This window comes from Pagrus major, chromosome 8, assembly GCF_040436345.1.
Source record: "Pagrus major chromosome 8, Pma_NU_1.0".
NCBI classification, from domain to species: domain Eukaryota; kingdom Metazoa; phylum Chordata; class Actinopteri; order Spariformes; family Sparidae; genus Pagrus; species Pagrus major.
Window position 1 is genome coordinate 16168816 of NC_133222.1, and position 18725 is coordinate 16187540.

At 40.4% G+C, this 18725-nt stretch overlaps 1 protein-coding gene across 2 annotated transcripts in view; it reads right to left on the minus strand.

Moving 5' to 3' along the window:
- Window positions 1–18725, minus strand: part of nell2a (neural EGFL like 2a) — an 87222-nt gene that overhangs the window by 58353 nt on the left and 10144 nt on the right. For both annotated transcript variants that reach the window (XM_073472447.1, XM_073472448.1), the window contains exons 3-12: window positions 16387–16537; window positions 14805–14978; window positions 13492–13588; window positions 11004–11076; window positions 9607–9689; window positions 9113–9241; window positions 6323–6425; window positions 2682–2773; window positions 1078–1183; window positions 13–141 (exon numbers count right to left, since the gene is read on the minus strand). In XM_073472447.1, the coding sequence (XP_073328548.1) occupies window positions 13–141; window positions 1078–1183; window positions 2682–2773; window positions 6323–6425; window positions 9113–9241; window positions 9607–9689; window positions 11004–11076; window positions 13492–13588; window positions 14805–14978; window positions 16387–16537 (1137 nt within the window). The remainder of the gene's footprint in view (window positions 1–12; window positions 142–1077; window positions 1184–2681; window positions 2774–6322; window positions 6426–9112; window positions 9242–9606; window positions 9690–11003; window positions 11077–13491; window positions 13589–14804; window positions 14979–16386; window positions 16538–18725) is intronic.

Here is an 18725-nt window from a genome sequence, read left to right on the forward strand (position 1 = left end):
GCCATGCCCTACCTTCACAGTAGGCATTATCGTCTCGCAGTGGGCGGAAGCCATCCTTACAAACACAGCAGTCTCCTGCTTCCAGGTTCACACAGTCGGAGTGCTCCATGCAGCCGTGGCCCTCTGAGCAGAAGTCATGACCTGCAGGAGGCACGGAGCGGAAAAGGTTGAGACCCAGAGGAGAAGAGGGATGGACACACACAGGGTCAGTGGAAAGGTTATGTCATAGAATCACAACCTTTTCTCTGAGTATTCACACTGTGGTTTCTTCCCGAGCCACTTAAGCGGAAAAATAGCACTAATTTGTTGGAATTTCCCTCTGTTACATCTGACTTTTACACTCATGAAGGAACAAACTAAAATAATTCACCGTTACTGGAGATATATTGGATCTCACTTTTTCTTTCATTTTGTTTTAATCCATTTCAACCCATTTTTGGAATGATTTGCCACTTTCAGTCTGCCATCGATTTCCGTTTTTTGCCAGCCAGAAAGAAAAGCCTACAAAATTGGAAAATAACTTATTGAATTACTTTTTTTTTTAGCTGAAACCGATAAGATAACGGATAATTTCACATTTTAGTATTTCAGACAAGAAATTTCTAACATGTAGTTTATGCCTACCTGAGGGTAAGAAACGCTCAGGTGTAGTGAGCAAAGATGGATCCATAGCTCTTATAAGATGTCTTGGGTTAAAACTCCATTGCAGAATGTGTCATTTCTTTTGTTCAGTTTTCAAAGTTTGAAAGAATAAAATAGAGAGACAGTACAGTGTTTGACATTGAATATGGCTACCCACAGCAGTTGAGCAATGGCCTCTGCTGGGGTTCACCAACACTACTTGGACAAACCGCACGCATAACTACATGGTAGTAGCCCTAACATTAATGGGAATTTGTTAAGTTTGGTTGTAATTATTTCGGACAGCGGTGCATGGTTGCCTGATGTGGCATTGTATCTTGTTATTTACCTTTATTTTATCAATAAAATATATAATGATATATATTGTAGTTACAGCCATATTTGTTACAGCCATGTATGGCAGCAGTGTAGTAAAGGACGATGTTTCCTCCTTACCTCTGCACACTTTGCAGCATCTGTCACTCAAGGCGATCTGCTCTGACTCTGCACAGTTGAGTTCAGGACAAGGCTCACTGGGGACGACTCGGTGCATCGTCCTGTCCTGTGATGGACAGAGACACAATCCTCATGAGCTACTTCTTAGGTCCACTCTGCCCCCCTTCATTTGCTAAGGGCCTGGATGTAATTATGAAGGTAATTATTCATCTATTGTGTTTCCTCTCTCACTCTCCCTCCTCCCTGTGTGTTCATTACAAACCAATTACTCATTGGTCAATAGCAGTTTTTTCACAAACTACTTCTGGGAAGGAAAAAAAAAAGCTGTCTTCTTCGCTCCTCCTGTCAGTGATTTACATCATGATTCATGATGCATCTTTATTATACAAACAATGAATCAATCTTCTGGATTATCCCTGCATGTGTGTTTAGTCAGAGTGTAAAACCTGATTAGGGGTCTCCTGTTCCCAGCATGCCTTTGGCAGGTCTTTCTAATGATCTCATCCATGTCCCTCTGACTGATGCTAATTTGAAGTCATTACAATAGACACACTTGGACAAAGACAATAGACTTCCCCTATCTATTTGTATGCACAAATATTTTACTTGAGGAGGATCTACGGGGCATTTCTATGAGGTGTCACGATGTCTATTTGTACATAGGCTGCTTGCATTAAATTCTGCAACAAACTTCCCGAAACAACTTTCCAAACAAGCCGTACCGTCTACTTCTTCTTGCCACCCACCACCCAAAACTTGCAACCCCCCTTCAGCCAGCAGGCAGACAGAAGATCAGAGGCGTGACAAGCAGCTGTCAGGGGAAGCCTGCAGGAGTCTGCAGCAGTGGGCTGACTGACAGCACTCCCCGTCCCCATTTCTTTGATCTGCCTGGGACTGCCAGTCAGTTAACTGGGACTACAGATGGGCCAGGTGTGGGCAAGCAAGCCAGACAGCTGTCTGAACCTGCAGATTCTAATGGAGCTTTGCAGAATTCATGGTGGAGCTGGATGGTATGATGGAGTCGGGTGATTAAAAACTTCCAGTCACTTTTCTGAGATTGATTGGGCCTGCCTGGCATAATGTCATCAAGTGAATTACTCCCAAAAGTGGGCGACCCACCCATCTGGTGCACCAGGCAGACAAAAGCAAATACTCTGAATAATTGGGAAATTAATATGATTTGGGACCACTGTGGTATCTGATGATTGGAACTGAAGAATGGCTGTCTCATCCAGTGACTGAAAGGTGCCCTGCTCTGGTCTCCAAATGTAAACTTAATTAGAAGGATTTTGCCAATTTCTTTCGACCACAAAGAAAACGATGACGAGCTAGATCAGTGAAATTCAGCTGAAGTGGAAGATCTTGCATGCTGGCTCATTCGGGCTTGATTTATCCTCTCAGGTTAGGCCAAGATAGCTGTGGAATGAGTATTTAGTGAGCTGTCATGCACCACTACATGGAAAGTAATAGGGTTGAAGTGCTTGGTTACATGAGTTATTGTGGAGCCTCTTCCTGCAGAGTATTGATAAAATCATTTTGAATAAGGATGCGTAAGTGTGTTTTTGCTCTCTCTAGGTATGTGTGTGTGTGTTGACATGACTTACCCTGCATTCAAACAGCAGGCACCTGCCAGCGGAGTCGCGCACAGCCTTCTGATCCCCCTCCACCAGCTCTCTTCCACCGAACAGGCAGATAGCTGAGGAGACACAGAAGCATCATCAGCATACACACAAAGAAACACACAAACATATAAACAATACATATTAGAGATGCAACAACTAGCCGATTAATCGATTAGTCAGTCGAAAGAAAAATAACTGCAGACTATTTGCTGGTTCCAGCTTCTTAATGTCATTCATGATAATCAATAAAGAGTCTTTGAGCTTTCAGTCTAATTGGACAAAACAAATAATTTGAATTTGGCTCTGAAAAAATTATGCTAATCATTTATAGAATATTTCGTCATCAAATGACCAAATAATCACTTGATTAATCGTTAAAATAATCAGCACTTTAATCAATAATGAAATAATTGTTAGTTGAAGCCTTAATACATATAAAAGCACATTTCTTTGTTTTATTTTAATGAATGTAAATGCAAAACATGAAAAATAAACCTCCAAAAATGTTTGCAACTATCAAAAATGCATATTGCTGTGAGTTTTTTAAGATATATATATATATTTCATGTGGGTTTAGTCGGTTGTCTGAAAATACTGTTCAATTTGCTGTGATTCATGAGTTTGAATTCACAAAATTAGGCATAGTTTGAGAACACTTGGATAATAATGACAAAATAACCAAATGATTTTCTAATGACAAAAACCTCATGTTTCCAGATTCCAAAGTGAAATAATAATTGCTGTTTTTTACATGACTAATAGTCAGAAAATCAAAAGCAATTCAATTAGAAAATGATCAAAAACCAGTAAATTACTTAATTATTCAAAAGTTATTTTAATGTTGCAGTGATTTGTAAAAGAGTGAATGGTGTCTCTGTCACAGCCACTCCCGCCCCCCTACCTCTTGTTTCTGTGCTATTAAACTTTGTAGAGTGGGTAGGATCACAGTGTGTAACACTTTACATCACACACGGCATATTTTATGCAAAAAAAAAAGAAAGTCCTTTGGTTTTCTCTCTGATGTCCTCCAGCTGCTCTGTCTCAACTCTCTGTGATTTCCGGAGTTTCCTGAAAGCAACCTGTTAATGCAGTATAGTGCAGCTGGAAGTTAGCTCTGCTAGCCTCACCAACTGTGCTCTGAGCACGGCCGGAGAGTGTATGTGTTTACACCGCTGTCACAGCAGCTTTGGACTGCCAGGAGGAGAAGGTTCTCAGGAGCGGGACGAGCTGGCAACAAAACTGGGCTCAGCAGCCTCTAAGGACATCATGACAGAGGTGAAGAGACCGAAGAGGACGTTAATGGAGGAAGCTAAGAAGAGAAAAAGAGACTGCGACTGGGCGAGAGACAAGAGTCTGGACTTGTAAACAGTACTTACTGGTGAATAGTAAGTAATATTAGCTGGGTTGCATGTCTTGTGTTGTTGCATGTGCGTGATGTTTGGCTGTGTTGACAAAGTTGTTTACTTGCTAGTTTTGATCATAAGCCAAGTCAACACATTTAGACACAGGTTTTGTTGGTCGCACATTACCCAGTCTCTAGTTCAGGTTACGTTAGCTTGGCTTCACCGTTCTGAGTTGTCTGAAGTGCTTGTAAACTCTGACTGGTGCACAACATTGTTATGACGTGCCGAGTTTTGCTTGTAGTTAGCATGTAACTTTACATTACATCTGACAAACTGTGTTAACATTTGTATTCACGACAGTTGTGTTGCACTCAGAAACGGTTGGGGACACCAAAATTGCACAAAATACAAAATACTACATAATGTTGCTTTAATAAGCATCTCCTCCTTATTTTAGTACACACATTTTCATCCAGCTGAAGTATTAATATTTAACCGAAATCTACACTCCTGCAGTCAGTTGTGGACACGAACACTGACAGAACACCAGAGGTCTTATGTAACAGCTCTGATTCACATGTATGATACAATCTGTCCTTGTTATTTAGTCCTCAGGTAAATTGAGTCAAGCTAAATCAAGCACATCGAACCCAATTAAGCAATGCTACCAGTGAAGTGATGAAATATTTCACATGTAGAACGAGTAAACACTCCTCAGTATAACACTGAGGAGAACCCGTTTCATATAATTACAGGGTGAGAGGGGTGCAGATATAAACACATGGGCAGAAAGTCTGTATTTGATGAGCAGCTGGGGTCAGACAGATCCAGACTGATATGGGGGGGGGAATGATTGACACCACGGGTCAGGCCCTATCACAAAGCGGTATATCATGAAAGCGAAGGACTTCTGAAACAGCCATTTGACGTTCTACTTGACAGATCATCAAAACAAAAAAGAAAAAAAAAGAAACAGACTTAGAACTCCTCCCTGCAAGGCCTTGTGCTGCCAGATAAGGCTTTAATTTGGAGAGCGAATCATGTCTTTGTAGTGGGGAAACTTGCGGCTCTCTTCTCTCCAAAGCCGGAGCATGCGTAATTAGCTGTGTGTTTGTCTACCTCGTTGAGATAAGTAAGCACAGGGGTGTTGAGTTTAAGGGGATTACCTGCTACGTGTTTATATTTGTATAACACAGCAGCAGATTCGGAGTCATGCTTTAAACCCCTGTGTTTCAGCCCCGACCCGTGGGTCAGTGGAAATGATGCCGACGCAAGCTGATAAGAATCCAAGGCTAATAGGTTCCTGCTGATAAAGAGTTAAATCAGCAGCAGCGTGTGGGAGTGTGTGGTGAGAAAGTTCTCAAGTCAAGTCAGCCTGCACAAGATGTGGAGTGAGATCCGCTGATAAATACTATACGTATGTGAAGTCCGCTGGGTTTTTTCTATCATTCGCATGGTCCGTCACCCTCGAGAACATCAGTTATTAAAAACACTATCAGCTGATTGATTCCTCTGCTACATTTTGTTCCATCCTCTGACAGACCGCTGCGTCTGCTTTTTTTTAAAAGCAAATACATCACATCTCTTTAAGTTTCATTTGGGTTAATAGAGGAAGAATGCTGGGGTGAGAAAAGCTAATATCCTCTGAAATCCATTTTTATTGAGAGGGGAATTGAGAGAATATGAGATGCAGAGTGCTGCGGTGAGGCTAATAAGAGTTCATTGAGTGTTGTGGGGGGAAAAAAAGACCCTCTATGTAGATATGTGATGAAACAGAATTATTTATCCAGCGAGAACGTATCAGTGCTCAAAAGTTAACAAACGGACATTTAAGAAGACACCATCGCCAGTGAGAGTGTGCATCATTTCAGGCACTTAACATTTCTTTCTTCTTCACTTCTACTTCACTCGCTGCCTCAACGTGCCTGCCATAAATACGGACTACTTTACATCACATGCAGCTATCCCAGATTTACTGGCTCGTGTCTGTGTGACTGGTGGCCATCTGCGTTTTGAAAGCCGGCTAGTGAATAATTGATTGGTCCATGTATATGCAAAAGGTTGGACCCATCTCAAGAGGCATGTTAGGAGGTAGCTTAGCAACACAGCAGAGCCCTGGTCAATTGTCAGGCAGCCCTTGTGGAGGCGTGATGTGCGCTCTAAATCTGGTGGTGTTGGTGGTGCTTGTTAAGCTGTTTGTGTGCGTGCGTGTTTGTGCGCAATTGTGTCCATGATTGTTTGAGTGTAGGAGGGTGAAGAGGTTAAGGGTACTCCACTCACGCTGGCACTCCTTGCAGCAAGCACCCTTTACGTAGGCAGGCGCTGTGCCCGCCGGGCACTGAGGGGGAGGGCAGGAGATGGCCTCACATTGCACCGTGCCATTCTGGTGAAGAGACAGAGAAACACAACACATTGTTTAAAGAGTGGCTGCTACACGCCAGCCGATACGGGCCTGATAGTGATACACATCACATCGATAGAAAGAAAAAATCTTTTGATACCTCTGCAGGTATTCTCTTTTTCACAATCAAATAAACACATACTTTTGATAAAGATCCCTTAAAGGAACAGTTCACCCAAAAATGAAAATTCAATCATCATCTATTCGTCCCCATGTGGATAGAAAGTTGGGTAAAGTTTTGTAGTCCACAAAACATTTCTGGGGTGTCTTTTCAAATCATCTCGGGGCTCCATGAGACTGGGATTACACTTGAAAGAGCTGTATGCAGCCATTTAATGTTTTGTTCTGTTGTTTTTACATTTTTTTACATTGTTTTTACAAGTCCGTAGCTGCAGTTGTTTATGAAAATGCTGCAATGCTTTTTTTTGTGGACTATAAACTTCACTCCATCACAAACACTCCATCTGCAGGGGGGTGAGTAGATAATGACTGAATTTTCATTTTTGGGTGCTTATCCTTAACATTTGGTATTATAGAATTGTGACATTGAAATGTGCTGACTGAGACCTTTTACACTAAAAATAAACATGTCTGTGTACTCTAGTGGATATGCAATGTAAAGGAGATACTGTATAGATCTCTGTTGTTATTGTTTTTTTTTAGGTAGTAAGCTTCTTTTTATCACTCCTCTCAAATAAAACTATTTAAATGTCAAATATCAAAAAATGAAACAAACTTTATCTACTGAGCAAGATAGCCAGATGCGGTTGACAGCTAGTGAGCTGAGCTTGTTAAGGCCAGTCAGATTCCAGTTTCTTAAGGACAATAATCAAGCCTTTCCTATTGCACACACTTCAAATCAACAAGACCACTCTCATTGCCCAGTGCAACCAAAATGTGGGAGGGCAACGTCTTCTTGAAATCAGTGGGGAAATTGAAATTGGTGGCATAACGTATTGCCCAAACATCTCACTAACTAGAAAATTATACACACTATTAATAAGCAGTATTTAGGTGGTTATTAAGGGAAAACTCTTAATTTCTTCATGGACTAGTATTGTAGAATACACCCATGCAGAATAAGGCATCAATACATGCTTCATGATGACTCGCTTGCTAAAAGGCAACGATTTAATGGTTAAAATGTGTACCCTAGCATAAAATGCTACCGATTTCTTTTATCTAACATTTAAATTTCTCCATTATAGATGCTGGTATGACAATGCCCACGCACATGTTGTTCCCATACCTATCATCCATTATCTTGCATTTTCTATATATGCTTGAAGGAAGGATTGTGAAAAATAAATACAGAAAAATAAAAACAACAACACCCCATTGTGAACCGACTCATAACCTACAGTAGATCTCCACAGCAACCTGCAAATCTAATATATTTAAATGCTATCTCCTCCTCTCCAGCTTTTCTCTGCTCCTGTAATTAACATTGCTTCCATGGATGAAAGCTCTGTGACAGCAACATCTATGAACCTGATCCACATAATTGATAACATCTTAATGCATGACCTTTGCATTTTAAAGGTCACAGCTAATTGCCACACATAAGGTAAGGAACATATTCCATCTAATTCCTTAATTGCAGCCCGGGAATGGCAACACACCGTTCCCAGCGATTGAAGCAATTTCATTGGATGAGTGGGCAGAACAAATCCCTGATGATAATTATCATCTGTCAAGAGCAATTAGGTGCGGTGCACTGAGAGATATGTGATTTCCTTTTTTTTTTTTTTTTTGCATGTTGGGTAGTGGTGCGCGAAGGCATCTTATTGGCTGGTTGGAGGGGTTCAGTAGCAGAGAATGAGTTTCGTGTTCCAAAGCTGAGAAGACTGGCAGGGGATGAAATCTGTTTGCTGATGTGGTACAAGCCCCAGATCTCCAATCACTTCTAATTCTCTTTTTGGCAATTATTCACACTTTATGCAGCGCAAAGTAGACCCTTGAGAGAATTGAGCATTACTAAGCACCGTTGTTGATGTGTCTAATCCAGAGTACTGTGGAGGTTTTCAATACAGTATCTTTTCTCGAGTAACTGGGGCAACCCTCCTTTATATGAGAAATAATGAGAATACAAGCTGTCGACAAAGGGGCCCCTGCACCTCCACACACACACCCCCACCTTCACACACTTGATGAACAGAGGAGCAAAACAAAAGCCAAGATCCTACAATGGTTGCAATGTTAATGTAGACCCTCACATACGCACAGTAACACACAAAACAACACACAGTGTTACAGGCGTGATGAAAAATGCATGTTCTCCCCCTTTTTCTCTTACACTAACAGACACGCATGCATCTAGACATCCAGTACACACACATACACACTCAAATCTACAAACACATTCACACACACAGACAAACACATATATCTGTTTATTTCATGACACATGCCTGTGAGTGAATGTGTAGGCATGAGACGATCACGCAATGACAAATCACAAAGAATGCAACAAGCAAATAATTTCAGATTCAGTATATTCACAAACAGAGACACACACATGCACACACACACACACACACACTAAATTAAAATTGAATGCCCTCCCTTGCTCTTTATTACTCGGACATACACACCCATGTACCCACTAAATACACACACATCGACACACACATAGACACACACACACGGTCTAGTGTGTGAAACCCCACCGAGCATGTGCAGTTCCTGCAGCCATCTGTCCAGCCCTCGTCCTCCCTGTAGACGACCCCCTTGACGCTGCAGGTTCTCTCACAATAGCAGCCATCCAGCCCATTCATCTTCTCCTCCGCCCTGGACAGCTGCTCACGCCATCCCCCCCGAAAAACAAAAGGCAAGAAGGAGAGAAGATGAGATTCAGCTTCGTCTTGCGTCCATATTCTCATGTATAAGGCAGAGCTTCAAAAGCAAACCAGCAGCATCACAAAAGTAAGTCATTAGACACAATTAACCCCGTTTACACACAGAGAACAGAAAAGGCCTCAACAATAGCCAGCGTCTAATGTTGATATGTAACTGATTGCCTGTTGCAATGAATGGAAACCGCATGAACATTTGCAGTTGTAAAAGTCGATTTAAAACGGTGATTACAGCTCTTTTTAAGATAATGTCCAATGCTCTTTAGACTAAATGTCAAATTAAGAAACATCACATCACATTACTTCACCTTGCTGGATGTTTTAGCGAGGATATCCTGCAGTTCCATGATTTTCTGCACAAGTCCATGGAAGTCATTGCAAGTCGGGCATGCTGAGATACAAGAAACGAGACGTCACAGTATCCTATTATTTAGTACATGTAATACAATAACCGGGAATTATGATAATTTATGATAATAGCAAATTAACACAGTTGTCGTTAAATTGTGCACATAATTCTTTCAAGAAACTGAGATACAACTTTTAAAAAAAAAAAAATCAATATGATTTAAAACTCAATAATGTATAAATTGGTTTATACATTCACTATCACAAACATTATATAATTCAACCATCTATTACTTCTCTAACTTAATCTACAGGACATCAATTGCAACTTCTCTTTTCACTCTTTTATTATTGGAAAAAAAATATGGAGAGGTGTCCTCTCTCCATTTCTTTTTTTTTTTTATTTAAACTGCAGTAAACAATGTTCTATAGGAACCTTTGGATGCGTGGTGACATAAAATCAGTGGGAAGAATATAAATCATGAGACGTTTCTGTGTCGTCCCTGTTGGCAGGAGAAGCAGTTTGTCTGCAATAACCTGCACAACTGGAGAGTTAGCGTGAGCTGCAACAGCCACCATGATGAAACAGGCAAAGAAAGAATAGTGCCGCCTACAAAAATGTAGCAGCATAACATCCAAGGAAAAAGGTTAGAACTGCACTAGTTGGTTCTTCCTATTAATTTTAGTGCTAAAACATAACAGTGTCAGAAATAATCTACTTTTATTTTATCAAAGCTGCTGTACGCTTTGTTGTCGTTTTAGCAAACTTCCTGTCCATTTTGCGGTTAGCAATCCCCCTCTCCTCTCTACGTCACCACTCTTGCACGACCCCTTTCTATTTTTGGAGAGTTTTTTTCTTCACTTTGGCGCGTTTGGAAGTATAACCTTCACCAGGAGCACTATTGGTAGCTTTCCTTGTTCCACCATCCCAGTAAACAGGAGGATGTATATATATAGATATATATATATACATAGAGGATGTATATGTATAGATATATACATATATATGTATATATCTATATATATACATATATATATATATATATATATATATATATATATATATATATATGTATGATACTTATTTTAAGAAAATAATAAATAAATTCTCATTAAAATAATATGAGGACAATAATGCTTTCAGCAGCTTCAACCAAACTTTTATTTCTTATTGAAGAATTGTTTTTCAATTGCTAAGCTGTTATTCTCAAGTGAGTCTTTTGAAGAAGTTAAATAAAAAATAATACGAATAAAAGAAAAAAATCAAGGCAGTCGAGTGCCAAGCAAAATAAAGCACCAGAGGTAAATTAAATAAAACACTGCTTCGTTAATGTATTAAGGACGAGACTTCACTCACTCCTGTTCAGATCTGGACACTGTGAGATGTAACCCTGTGGCATCACCAGGATCTCCACGTCCTGCATCACTCCCTGCACACACGACACACAACAAACATTTCAGTCAAGGAGAATAACACCTTACAGATAGGAAGGAGATGTAGCACGTTAATGTGTCGTAAGGGGATAAGGACCCAGAGGTGGAGGGCGGTGGTGTCTAAGTGTGCTTACGGTACATTTTTCCACATGAGATAACATGGAGCCCAAGTGCACGCAGGCCATGCAAACACAAAACCAACAACCCTGTTTATGAGAGCTTTCTTAACTGCTGCCATCATAAAACTGAACACAGAGAAACGGCAGTAAACCCGAGAGCGAGCGCAAAATGTATTTTTCAATCTGTGTGGTGAGAGACAAAGAAGTTAGTTGTGAGATAACACATCTCCAAGGTTTTTGCTCGGATGAATCATCTCATAACCGCACACCAACAGGAAGTGTAGTGAACCAATGATGTGGGAGTTTTAGTAGGTAGATGGAGTTTTTATTTTTTTCTCCAATCTCCTCTGATAAACATAAACAGGAGATACAGATTCAATTTGACATCATAAGACCCAATTGATAGCTTCTTTCATGTTGTGTCCGAACACCCAAACACACACACACACGTATACGCATACTCACAAACGGATACCCTGTCGCCATGGTAACCTGGCCCATTTCATTCCTTGAGTGCATGTGTTTCCCTTACAGAAGTGGAGGGGGGTTCGACTTAGGAGAAATTGTTTTTTAAATTGTCTTGCCACTTCAATTTACCGGCCATAAATTTAAAATCCTGCGGAAATGATTTGATGATTTTTCACGGCGATGTGCTGAAATGGAAGCAGATTGGAGTCGTGTCTATCAAACTTGTACCGAAACCATAAAACTATACATTCATCTGCAGCCATCGTACACATTTTCCATCATGCATTTGCAGTTCGAGTCTGCCACCATCCCAAGCGTCAGTATTTAACGAGTTGGGAATGAGACTCAAAAATCAACTTTCTTACAAACTGGACCTTTAACACAGGAATATAGGGTTAGAAATTGAAAAAATATATGTTTCATTTCAACGTGTCTTTAAGCAGAGCCTGTGCAGTAATGCAGCACTATCAAAACAACCAGTCGCAGTGTCCAAACTGACACTGTTCACTGCAGTATGCATGCAGGAACACATCACCCGTCGCCCCATCTGTACCGGAATGGGACTTTGTGAGAAACACAAACCGGCACAGTAAAGTTTCAATCAGTAACGTAGATTTTCTACAAAATGCAAATAGTCATGAGAAGATATATCCTGCCAGACTAAAAACAAATTACTTCCAGACTGTGAAATAAAATCTAATTTGCACATGTCAGCAGTTGCTGTTTCTTGTTGCATTTAGGATTGCCTGGATTAAAAGTAAATTGTTTCCAGGCTTTCAAGTTAGGATGCAGAGCAATTTGCTACATCGGCATACAAATCGACTTCAAATGACACACAACTGATGAAATTCCAAAAACCGTGTCACTTGATAAGTAGGATGAAATAGGTTTAACTATCCTACGATGCGTGTGGACTGTAGTTGTGAAGCACAGATGCACGTACGCACATTCTGATTCGAGTCTTTACTATGATTGTTAAGGATGTGAATTTTCTCGTCTTCGGTTGACAGACACCCACGTCCACACATCGACTGTTTGTGTGTGTGAGAATGTACTAATGAAGCAGTGTATTTTAAAAAGGAGACGAGCCTTCCTAGCAACTAATCAAGGCTTCACAGTGGCGAGGAGAGATGCGGCTACGTGACAAGATTAGTGCGTGACCTCCGAGGCTTCTTTCATCTCCCAATTAACACGGAGGAAATCAAACAGCCTGGACACAATGTGTAAAGCATTAACGCACACACACAGGTACACACATACACCATCAAACACAGAGCCAGTCACCAGCAGACTGATTAAAATGGTTATGTTGCTGGTAAGCTGACATTTTGCCCCATCTTGTCTCCCCAGGTGGGATATTTTGGAGCGCAGTCCAGTCTGGGAGAGGGAATATATGTCTCCCTGTCTTACAAACAAGACTATAGACTAAGCTTAATGAGCATAGTCCAGAGGCTATTTAATGATTTCTCCAAAATCAGCGTTGTGGGGGTTGCTGAGATAATTGCACTGGGCTTAGCTGCAGAGAAAGAGAAAGGGAACAACAATGACACAAAAAAAAAGTCAATTCCTCGGGCAGGCACAGCAACCCTCAAATTAAAATGGTAAGCCTTGAGAAATGCACGCAATTAAATCCAACAGCTATAATAAATAAAACCAAACAAACCAAACAAAGAGGGAGAAGATACAGTATAAACCAAGACTGAGACTGGGACGAAAAGCTGGTGCAACAGTTGACACGCCTTACCTGCTTTTGCCATTCTGAATCATTTATCACACAGCAAGATAGGCATCAACGAGAGGGAAGTTTGTGCTAACAGTGCTAACCTTGAAGAAGCCATGAGCAGCGTTTCTCTGTCCGAGCCAGAACGAAGCATCCTCAGGTATGTCCATGTATGGGGCCTCCACCACCCGCTCATAGATCCTGCAAAACAAATTCAGTACTGGTTATACTGGTTTTCACCAATTTAGAAAAAACATCTCCCCCTGCACTGAAGGTCTTGCCCTGTTAAATCCTTCTGTTACCTCTTACCCTGAGGTGGGTATAGATAGCCACATGCTTTCTACGATGCACATGGTGACGCCTTCTGCTTCTTTGATTGTGCCAAGACGGATCTACGCACGCAAACAGTAACACTCCTCTCATACGGAAGATGCAACTCAAGGTGCCTTCAATCTGCACTGGATCCATTCATATAGAACAGCTGACCGAGGCTTAAGAAACGTCCATCTTTGGTGTAGTTTCATACGCCTTAGGTTGGAGTGTGGGACTTTTACATGTCAATGATCGCCTGTTACATTAATGCCCTTGCCAAACGAGCTCACACAGTGCTGATTGAGCGAATCACAGCCGGATAAATCTCTTTGTATTTTGCATGATCCTGGACTATGTAAGTCTAGCATCTGTAGCAACATTCCTGCACTGGCGCACCAGTAGTGATGCGTTTTATGTCAACCATAAAAGCAACTGTAGCAACAGAGTAGGCTACAGCAACAAGGAGTATGGCAGAGGCATGTGCCATACGTATGAACGTAGACAGTGTTTGTCTAATTACTCTCTTTGCCAGAAGGGGGAGACAAAAGTTCTGCACTGCTAAACCTCAGAATTTAACCTGAATAATTACCAAACACTTTTCATTTTTATCTTTGTGGTTGAGTCCATATATATGTCTCTGTGTCTTTCATTACGTGGAAATCTTTAACTGATGTTTTAAAATAGAAAATATGCATTCTTGACCAAATAATTTCACATTCGTTGTGTATACTGTATGAATGAGCCTAAAACACTTTGAGCAACTGCATGAATCTAACTTTGAAGGACTGTTTTGTTCCATAATTATGACAGGAGTGTTGCATTAAAGTTCCTATTTACTGTACCACTTCACTGAATTTTTGACCAAGGACACTTAAAATAATATATAATATAATATAATATAATAATAAAATGAAAACTTTTGAGAAAAAAAGATGATCATTGAAAGTCGGTATGGTATCTGTCTCCGCTAATGGTTGTCTATATGGATACCCAATCCACTTGATAAGATCGGTATCGTATGGGATTATATCTACATAACTGCATTTTCAGTTTAAATCATTTGAGAAGCTGAATAACCTCACTCACATTCGCCCAAGCATCTTACCTGTTGCAGTCGACATGTAGAATGACATGAGAGGCACTGACGGCCACAGAGACCTTGTGCCACTGGTCATCAGCCAGGCTGTAAGGGAACACCTCCGTGTGGGCCTGTTGGCCTTTGGTACGATAGTGAAGTCTCACCTCGCTGCGCTGGCCGCTGCTCTCCAGCTCTAGGTACCTGCAAAAAAAAAAGTCCAAGCATACTGCTTCCAGTAACAGCCACACACGTTTCCCTGTGAATTTGCATTCCCTGCACTGTACAGTATGCCTTGTTGCATTTAAGTCTCATTGGTGGAACCGAAAAAAAATTGAATTATTTCTGTCCGCACCTAAACCTATTGCATGCGAGTGTCAAAACTCGGGGCTCCTCTCTCAGCACAGTGCTGAGAGATAAACACGCCACTCATTTCCAAGCAGTGCACTCACATCTCCCCAGATTTGCAACACCATTTAGAATTTAATCACATCACTAGTCAAACATAATGGTACTGTATAGCTGTTAAGTGCAACATCAGCAACACACAACAATAGCTGACTTGCAGAGGTTCAACGCTTTACATTGGCGTATTAGTATTCCCGCAGAATCCTCTTCTCCACACCACTGAGATTCACCCAGCATAGTGACACTAATGGAAAGAGCTGCCGATACACTCTTGTCACCCCTGCCTTTAAAGACAGACTTATTTAAACTAGACTCATTTGCTGGAAACATTATCCAAAGAAAAAAACAGACACTCGTGCAAGTGTGGCAATGGCATTGATTTATCTGCAAACCAGATCTAATAGATTTACTCTCCCCCAGCCATGCATGTACATTCATCCCAGCTCCATAAATGCACTTGCTAACACTTCTGACACTGAATTAGTCTTTGCCACGTCTCCAGATGAAACCATGCAGTGCTGCTTTGTTGCATATGAATGGCTGGGAAAGCTAATCAGCAGCGGGGAAAGTCATTAACATCCCCGTGAGCTCTCTTCTCAGGACTGACTTTAATGTACAAACTGTTCAATCAACGCATTATGTGGATTCAGATTGCTGTTCTGATCATCCAACGGCTCAGCTACCACAAACTAATGGAAAACATTAGCATGCTAACTGCAGAAAGGGTCTCATCAGTTTTCAATCCACGATTACAGACTCAATGTTTGGATCGTTGATGGACTGTGAATAATACATCGCTGTACTTGGCGCTTTGCTTTGTTTACTAGGCTGGTATGTAAAACATCTAAATACTTATCAAATACAAATATTCAGGTTTCAATCAACACATTACAGACTACTAGATTTAGAAAACAACTTTAATTATGGTTTATCAGTGGGGCTGTACTGTACTCCATGTGACATCCTGGTAATACGCTGTTAAAATATGCATCTCAAATGAATTTCACATTGTATATGTTTAAAAAACTGTGTTTTATCATGTACTTTGTGTACAACAATGATCTGTGTTGCTGCAATTTGTCTGAGATTATCCAAATACAAAATAAATTGTTATATTTTGGCTGAATATCACAGGTTACCCTTTTTCTACACATTACAGAACATATCTAAACATAATATACTGTCAAATGTGAAGTGATCATACCTGTGCTCCGAATGATGAATGGACAGGATGACCCCAGAGTTGAGGTGATCTTGTTTGAGGGTCACCAGCACAGTAAACTCATTCTTGCCTCTCAGCTTCTGGACCATTTGCTCTGAGACCTCAACAGGAGCCATCACTTCCCTGGAGGACCCTAGAACGAAGACAGAAATATCAGATAATATTCAAATGGAAAAATGGTAACTGGCTGCATTTATATAGCGCTTTTATCCCAAGCGCTTTACAATTTGTCTCTCATTTACCCACACACACACAGTCACACACAGACGGCAGTGAGCTGTGATGCAAGGTGCTGCTCTGATGATCGGGAGCAGTCTGTGGTTCAGTGTCATGCCAAAGGACACTTTGAGATGTGGACAGGAGCATCCAACCCTGTGATTAGTAGACAACCTGCATTACATCTTAATTCTCACAGACTTATAAAAGACAGTTGCTCATGGAGATTCTCCAACATCTGTCAAAAGATTAACCTTGCGAAAATAAAAAAAACTAGAACTAACAATGTGTCTTCAATATGTATGTTTTATTAATCTCACAAGGACTTTTGCTGAATATATTGAGGGCAGGCCGACGCAAATGAAAAGCCAAAGTTGCAGCTGTGAATTGTCAAGGGATTACTGATGTATATGAATATGCAATACTTAAACACATTACACGCATTAAAGTGGATTAAAAGTGTGTAATTACCTCCGCCAAGGAGGTTATGTTTTCATCCATGTACGTTGGTTTTTTGTTGGTTCGTTTGTCAGCAGGATTACACTACTGAACGGATTCCCACGAAACTTGAATGGAGGATGGGTCTCCACCCAGAATAGATCCCATTAACTTTGGTTGCAGATCCGGATAAAAGGACACATCCAGGATTTCTTTCTATTTTTTTTTTTTTAACATTGCAAGATTGGATGTTTTTTGACATTTTTGTTAATTCCCGAAAACAAAAACAAAAAAAAAGTAAAATAAAAGTAATGCACTTCAAATCGGTTATTCTGTCTCCCCTAAGAAATCACACATCTAGTTATCTAATTCATACACATTGAATCAGGATGATAGAAAACCTTTTTGTTAAACACAACCTTTTACATTGAAGTTATGTAAAGGAATCAGATCAAAAATATACTTAAAGTCACTGTTTTCTGATTTTTGGAATGAAAACACTAATAAGAATATAGCAATGGTAATACTGTTAAAGCTCCTGTAAGTGTTGTCGTCGTTTTCAAGTGTTTTTCTTTCGCTCGGTGTGTTTGGTTGTATAAGCCGTCACCAGGAGCATTGGAACTGGTAGTTTACACTGTTGTGATTACTGTCAGGAACATAGAGCTATTTTACATGTATTTTAATAAGAAAATAACACCAACAACAGCTTAAATGAAAACTATAACCAAATGATGTTAAAATCTACTGTAGTGTATGAAATATATAAATGTGTGTATTGACATTTTAGAGATACAAAATATTAAACAGGAAAACTTGCTGTACAGAACTGGAGAACATTCCGTTGGGATTTCACAGGCCAAATGCTGTAAATATTTGATGCATTCACATAAACGCTTGACGAATTTGAATTCATAAATGAAAAATCAACAACAAAACCCAAAAAAGGATGTGTTTACAGCTCTGGCGAATGTTTGATGTCTCAAAAATGTGCTTCCCACTTCATTTAAACCTTAAGAAGAAGCAAGTCGAACATGTTGTCCACTTCACTCAATTTTGCAGGCTGCTTGACCATTTTGATCTCAAACCTGTTTTGATAAATGTAGATATAACCACAAGACTTCTTAAAAAAAAATGATGTGGCTGTTTACCAAATGAAGGCATCAGGAAACTAGCTGGCCACTTTGAAGCTTAAGTGGTTTCAAGATTAAGTCGGGCCATTCACCTCAAATAAAACTAAACGTCACCCACTTACTAAAAGAATTAGGGAACTTAATGCTACCACATACTGTACTGAACTGTTAGCTTGTGTCAGTTATCAAAATGGAACCAAAGGATGAAACCTTATCTCCTTGGCTTGGTGTGGTGCTAGAAATATGAAGCCAAGGATTTGGGGAGGAGAAGTGAAAGGCTAATGGTCGTGGTGCGGATGGGAGGGCATTTTCTATGTAGTTAGCTCGTGAGCTCGCCTGTTCTCACCAAGTGTGCCCCCTCCCTCCTCTCCAACTCTACACAGACGTCTATGCTACTTTAATGGAAGCATCAATAAATGATGACGTTTCTCAGAAGCAATCACATCAAAGAGTTCACTTCCAGCTATGGGATGCATGCAAGATGCCCTGGCACACTTAAGCGCTTTTCCTCAGTGTATTAACATTACTTCCAGCTGG